We start from the raw sequence: 7198 nt of genomic DNA on the forward strand, positions 1-7198 counted from the left end.
ATATCTGCTTAACGTGAACTTCTAGAAGGGGAGCTTTTCAATATTTTGGTAGTTTAAGTCAAATTACCAAAGTATTGCAGTCAAAAGGTACTTAAAGTATATCACAACAGTATTTACAATTTTCAGGTATTTTAAGAGTATTCTGCACGTATTCTTGATTGCTCCATTTTTTTAGGGTTGGAGTATATTTTGCATGAATTAAATAAATATTTCAAGAAATATATGTGAAAGGTATTTTGTGCCTATTAATTTAGTATTTACATATTTCAAAACGCATGAAGGGAACTTCAAATGTAGTTTAAGTAAAGGTATTTTAAAATGATTTTTAGAAGTATATTTTAGTACAAAGTAACAAAAAAGAAGTTTATATTTTCGGTATATTTTTCGTGTACTTACAATTATGAATTGTATTTCAAATACACTCAAATTAGAATGTGGTATATTTCAAACGTATTAGTTTTCGCTAAGGGACCCTACACTCTAATAAAAGCCCGTGCGTCTGCTTTCCCGCACAACACTCAGAGAGCCACTCACCGCAACTGATGGAGGCAGCGCAGCGGATGAAACTGCCGAAACATATGTTTAGACGAAAAAACGCCGTCTGAGTTGTGACATTAAGCAATGCAAGCGTGACGTTTTGCATTGCGTAATGTCACAACCCAGACCTGTTTTTTTTTTTTTTTTTTTTTTTTGGTCTAAACACAAGTTTGGGCAGTTTCATTCGCTGCTCTGCCTCCTTAAGTTGCGGTGATTGGCTCTCCGAGTGTTGTGCGCGAAAGTAGACGCACAAACTTCTTTTAGAGTGATAACTCGAGTACGTTGTTATGGTAACGTCATCTGCATATCTGCATGCAATAAAAAGATGTCGCCTTTTCTAGATCAGTTGTGCGTTTTTCAATGAGAAGGGGACACTCGCTTAGAAGTGTGCTATTGTTTCACCTCCAAATTGAGACAAGGAATGACTTATTTTTTCGAGAGAGGAATGCTGTTGTGATGAAAATGGTGAAACATCATTAAGCCTGAAATGCTGTAAACGTCATTAAGAACAAAAATTAATTTAAATTGCTCGTTGTTCCACTTCATAGATGGAATGAAAAAAAACAACAAGTAACAGGGAAACAATATAAAAAGGACACGGACAAACGATAATAAATCAGGTGCAATCGCTTCTTTCCTTGTTCCGTTGTCCATATCCTACGGTTTCGGTCACTTTAGAACATTAACGAAAACGACGTACCAAGCCATAAATGTAGTGAGGAAAATAAAACATCAACAACAAGATATTACTAGACGGAAAACAAAGCGCAGCCTCGGAGGGAGTACTGTACATATCCCAGCGCCGACATCTTCAATAAGAGTGTCAGTAAGTTCTGGACACGACACCCATCTGCCTTTGCTTATGTGGCGTTCCCCGCACGATACCGCGCGTTCAATCAACCAGAGGCATTCACGAGGTCAAGAGTACCGACAATCTAGTTGACGTAACGCAGGCCATCGTGAACGTTACGTCACCGTCGCGCGTGCCACCTCGTGTCACAACCGTTCCCTACCCCTTCACCCCTCAGAGATGGCAGAAGCTGAGCCGAGGAGGAGGACACGAAAACGCCCCTCCCGTCCAGAGCAGTGCACCCCACCAGAGGCAGAGAGAAAGCTCGAAGATCACAGAAGAAAGGTGACCGTGTGCCTTTTGAAAAGGCCAAACGAGAAACAACGTTTGCGCGAGGACGTCCAACTAGAAGGAGCATCAAGCGAGCAAGCAGGCCTGCTTGAGGAGGGAGCTTCACCGGGATTCCTGCTTCGCCGCCTTGGCATCCCAAGAAGTACGGTGGAAGCGTGGAACGAGGGGAGGGGGGAGGAAAGGGGGGAAGCAGAGAGGGTGTCGAAACCTTTTCTCGTGAAAGTGGGCACCCCTGTCGGAGGGAGAAGGTAAACGCGTTAGGGAAGGCAGGCCCGTCCAAAACCGCCCATTCCAGTTTGAAGGTCGAGATACCTACCTGGCTTTCCCTTTCCACTCGACGGCCCAGACTACCTTCGCGACCAAGCACGGCTCGCCCTCGCCCTCCACTCCCCCCCTGAGACAAAGATTAACAAAAGACTACGCACGAACAAAATAAATGGGAGGAGGAGGAGGAGGAGAGAATCTTTCAGGTGAACTTGTAGCTTCCTGCTTTGAAACAGCCACCAAGCAGGCCACTCCTACGGAGGACGTCGAGGAGATTCTCGAGAGATTTTTCTTTTTTCTTCTTTTCTCGTTGGCCCCAACAACGTGATCCTCTCTCGATCTCTCTCTCACGTAGATCGTCCCCTTTCCACTCTACTCTCTTACCTGGGCAGGCAGCCCTCCTCGCCCTCTTTCTACCCTGGAGAGATAACCGATTCCATTGCCTTCAGGTGAAAACGCCCGTGGCGTTGGTGTTCGTTTCGGCGCTTTGCTCTGCGGACAAACTCGCGCTGCGTGCTCCCGACGCAAAAAAAGGGCTTCGGGCGGCCGATTGCCCCAGCGGCTCTTCTCGACGTCTGCTATTTTCTGGTTGTTTTTGTTGTTGTTGTTTTTTCTGAGACGCCAGCCGCCATCTTTGCGCGCGAAAGTGGTGTGAGTGTGTGTGTGCGTGCTTGTGTCTTCAGCAACGGTACCCTTCATCAAAGGCGTCAAGACAGACACACAAACAACAATCCAGTGCATCTGCAAGGTGAATCACCCATATTCTACGTGAGTGCACTGCTGAATATATTGCAATCTAACTTTTTGCGTGCCCGGCATCCGGCATCCTTGACGAAGACGTCGACGTCTGTCCTACCGTCGTCTGCAATTTTTAAGGATCTCGAACGTTCGGTACGGCACTTCACGTAGCCGATGCGATGCAACCAGAACTCGAATTCCAAGTCGTTCTACATCATGCCGACAAAAAAGTGGTCCAACCCAGGCCCAACCCATCGGGTTTAACATCTTCATCTGTCCTGGACCTTCTGGAACCTTGGGGACCACTGTCACGGAATTGGTAGCGCACTCATCATCCGACTTCAAGAGACCTCGTTTCGTACTCCGTGCTGATCCCCAATCAAGAACCGCAAGTTTAAGTCGATCTGTGTTCCAGAAGAAAGTTGCATTCTGGGAAGATTTGAGATATCGATGGCGCAGCTAAGTCCCCTCACCAGCACCAACAGTCCTCCGCCATCGGGGACTGGGTCTGGCAGCAACGGTACCACTTCGAGAGATCGTAGTTCGGCGTCGCCGTCTTCGTCCTCTAGAAAGAAAAGGAGGGTTCACGACGCTGACTCCAGTGGCGAGGATGATATGAGTCCGACGTCCCTAGCGAAACGGTTCATGTCCGACGCCGCCCACTGCGCGGGCTCGTCCTCGCCCGCTACTACGCCGTCCACTGACGTCGCATCTTCCTTCGAGCTCATCGACGTCACAGAGGTAGGCCCAACTACGTGATTATGATGTTGACATTTCTGGCCTCTCTAGTTCTCACGTTTAGACGAGCATGTGCTTCGTTTTCGCGTTCCCTAGTAGCACTACTACTCGGTATGCATTTTTGTTTTGTTATTCGTCGCTGCGGATTCGCGTAATATAGGTTGTTTGCACATGACGTCAATTGGCCATTCTGTTGCTAGTTTGTTTTTTCAAACAAATTTACTACATTGAAGGATTACATCGTAACCAATTGAGATGATGTCAGCGGTCCTCTACGCATTTGAGGGGGCATGTAAATCCTTGGAATGCTCGAGTCTGTCACACCCAGACAGCTCACAACAACAAAATGGTGGACGAAATTACGTCAGTGAAAACAAACTATTGCCTTATATTCGTTCAGACGCAGATGTCGCTTGTTTTGTTTTCAATATGTTCATCATATTCTGATTTATTTGTGTGTATACCATTTTCGCCAGAACTTTTCCGTCAGCTTGTCTAGCGGTTCCACAACACCAGCGAAAAATCTTCATTGCTTCGTCGGAGGAAGCCATTAGCAATACGTGAAGATTATTGCGATGAGTATGGCTTTCTTGCAATTTACGTATCATATTCAGGCCATCTGGAAAATTGTTTGACTGTTTGCTTTCTTAGGACTAGTTGTAGTTCATCTTATTGAGCTGTATTACAATCTAATTCCGGAAGTAATCGTGGCATTAACTAATATTCTCTCTCAATGAATACCTCTGGAAGAAGGCTTTCACAATGATTCCTTTTTTTTTATTATTTGCATTATAAAACCAGCAACCCTGTAAACAGACAAATACCCTGGGTCTCTCTCTGTATAGTAAATTAGTAATGAAAACTCCAGTTTTTCTTTGCGGGCGGAAACTGGGGGAGAGCCAGACACGAGCGCGCGGGGGGGGGGGGGGGGGGGGGGGGGGGGACTTCAGAATATCGAGCTCTGGTTGGAATAATTAGTGCCTAGAGTAACGTTATCTGCCTTTGTCTCCATCGCACTCGGCAAATTCGTTCGAACGCAGACGCCTGCAATCGCTTAGTTGTCGGTGACTGAAGATCTAGAAGACACTTTTAGGTTAACAAGCGTACCCGGATGTGAACGTTGCTGCCTCTGTTCGCGTGGAATAGTGCCCGTTTTTTACGTCTTCTGCTAAACCCTTTGAATCTCCATTTCTAAATGTTCCCGCGTCCGGATATCGAAGCTACCCCTCTTTTGTGTCAACAAGGAAAAACCTTGAAGAGTCGTCCTCCTCGCGACGCTGACAACGGATCGAACTGGAAATCCCGGGAACGAACGGATAAGAGACATATTAGAAGCCGATAGTTTAGCAAGAGAGTTAACGAGCCGGGGGGGGGGGGGGGGGGGGGGGGGGGCTTTTTTTTTTCTTCTTATTCAACATTTGGTTTTATCTGGCAATTTAATACGTGCGGCGGGATATTTTGTTTATGTTTTCGCATCACACATGGCGTCGTTATTCATCATTTCGAAGGCTCGGAAAGTACAAGCTTGCGTACGTTCTGGTTTGAAAAAAAGAAAAAAGCGCGGCTTTGTTTTTGCTTTTATTAGCTGATTGTTTTAGCGGTGGTTCACACAATTTCTGACGAGTGTGCATATTCCTTCCACCAATTGGGAACCTGGTTGGCTCTGGCTATGGGGCAATGCGCAAATACCTTGATCTTCAAAAAAAGAAGTTACTCTGAGCATGTGCAGTGACACCTCAGTGTTTACAAACAACCGCACCTGCCAGGCGGAACAGAACTGTAAACATTGCGCATGCGCGGAATCCCGTTTTCGATGAGAACGAAGCATTATTGCGGGTGCTCCGTTCATGACGTCACCCGCCTTCTTACGTCCTGATATCTGTGTCGTCACGTAGGACGCGGGAATGGCCGAGTGTTCTCAATGGAGCGAATGTTTGTGGAAGGTGAAGAGTTGTGCAGAATCGCTCTTTCGCACTGAAGTGCATGGAAAATTGGTTGCCGGGCGTTCACAATATCCACAGTAATAGTCGTATTACCATTTGCTTTTCGTGAACACTAAGATGAAAGCATACTAGTTGCCTTTATTCGGATTTGATTAAGACTGCGTCTAATTACTCTTCTTCATTACGGCAAAGGAAGGTAAGGTGTACCATACCATACTATAACATACCATACTTATTTAAAAGGTATTTACTGCTTGCTGCAGATACTTGGCCCTTACAGGTCGGTATATATGTTCACCTTCTCAACAGACTCCCTGCGTAGCCGAATGCTCTTGCATCATCTGTTTGGCAGCCGCTCCAGTCCATGAACTGCTGAAACCATTCTTTACAGAATTGCCACACACCCAAGCCTAGAAAGCTGTTCTTCTTTTGATGACCTCGCAATGATGTCCTCGCAGGTGTTTGTTCATTGAACCCAAGAGGTGACAACCACTGGGAGCGCTGAATGGTCATATACACCAACTCATGTTTACAAACGAACCGGAGCGCCCAGAGCGCCCCTAGCGGACGCCACCGGCGCCGCGCATGCGCGATGTGGGGTGTGAGCAAGAAGCTCGCCGTCGCCCATAAACAAACCATTGAAATCCGATGTTGTCGGCGTCGGTGTGAGTCCCCGCGCTCTTTTTCGCGTTGGAATTGTTGATTCTACGTCCTCCTAACGATGTCTGACTAGTTGAGCGGCATCAGCGAAATGAACGAGGCTCGTTACACCGCAAAATTTTGCGTGAATAATCTGACATGCGGCGATTCATTCCGCGTGGACGTCGCAGAATGTACGCTAAAGCCTGATCACATGATGAGATTTCGCTCGCGATTTTCAGTAACGACGTCGCACGGACTGCAAAAGCGTGAACCGTAGCTGAGATGGTCGACGTCGATACTAAAATCGCAAGCAGAATCTAACCAAGTGAATCAGGCATAACAAGTCGGTGATGGCCACTGGTAACAATGATCAACATCTCCTTGTATCTACTGTTTACGTCGAGCCTGCTTACCAACCTTCAAACTTAAGTCTTTTGAGGCCTGCACTTACTTCTTATCGCAAGTACCGGGCCCACGTTTGGTCTACGGGCCGGTGTCCTCTAAAAGAGCAGACGACAAGCAGGAACGTTTAAAAGAGCAGACGACAGTTCGAATGATCGGGCGACCGTTTGAACTTGGAGACGCACTAAACGTAGTCCGCAGGTAGTCCGTAGAACTTGACGGTTTTTCGGCGTTCATTTTGGAACAAAACAAATAAATCTGATGGCGAGAAGTATCCGTGAATTCAACCCAAAATGCTTCCCGCCCAAGCAATCGTGGTCCGACAGCGTCTGGTTTTCCCTTTTCACGGCACATATCCACGTTCTCGGACAAACCGAGCGCATGAAAACTGACCTTCAAACCTTTCTCGACCCTTTTGGTACAGCCCCAGTCGCAGCATTTTGACAAGAAGGCAGGTTTTTGTCTGGTTCCTTTCAAAACAACGCAGGAATACACGTCTCAGATGGGCACTTCCGCCCACAGCCCCGGACCGGGAGTGCGTCCGTCGCGCCACCACCACGCCTTGACGTAACAGAGATGAGTTCGTGTATATACCCATGCGCGACCAAACGTCTGACTGGTCGGATGACGTGCCAAGAAGACGCCGAACCCGATCATACACCGGCCAATCACAGCCACACTTGAATGCACATGCCGCAGTGACTGACTGGTCCGGTTCGGCCGTCTTTCTGGCACGTCGTACGACCAGTTAAAAGTTTGGTCGCGCATCGTTGCCACCATGTCTATCACCTGT

General features: G+C 47.2%; 1 protein-coding gene across 1 annotated transcript in view; it reads left to right on the forward strand.

Annotated features, from left to right (window-relative positions):
• Positions 1-3130: 3130 nt before the first annotated feature.
• Positions 3131-7198, forward strand: part of LOC115324605 (transcription factor AP-2-epsilon) — an 83420-nt gene continuing 79352 nt past the window's right edge. The window contains exon 1 of the mRNA XM_042286916.1: positions 3131-3421. Coding sequence (XP_042142850.1) covers positions 3131-3421 — 291 coding nt within the window. The remainder of the gene's footprint in view (positions 3422-7198) is intronic.

This window comes from Ixodes scapularis, unplaced genomic scaffold (assembly GCF_016920785.2).
Source record: "Ixodes scapularis isolate PalLabHiFi unplaced genomic scaffold, ASM1692078v2 PGA_scaffold8__174_contigs__length_109621045, whole genome shotgun sequence".
Classification (NCBI taxonomy): domain Eukaryota; kingdom Metazoa; phylum Arthropoda; class Arachnida; order Ixodida; family Ixodidae; genus Ixodes; species Ixodes scapularis.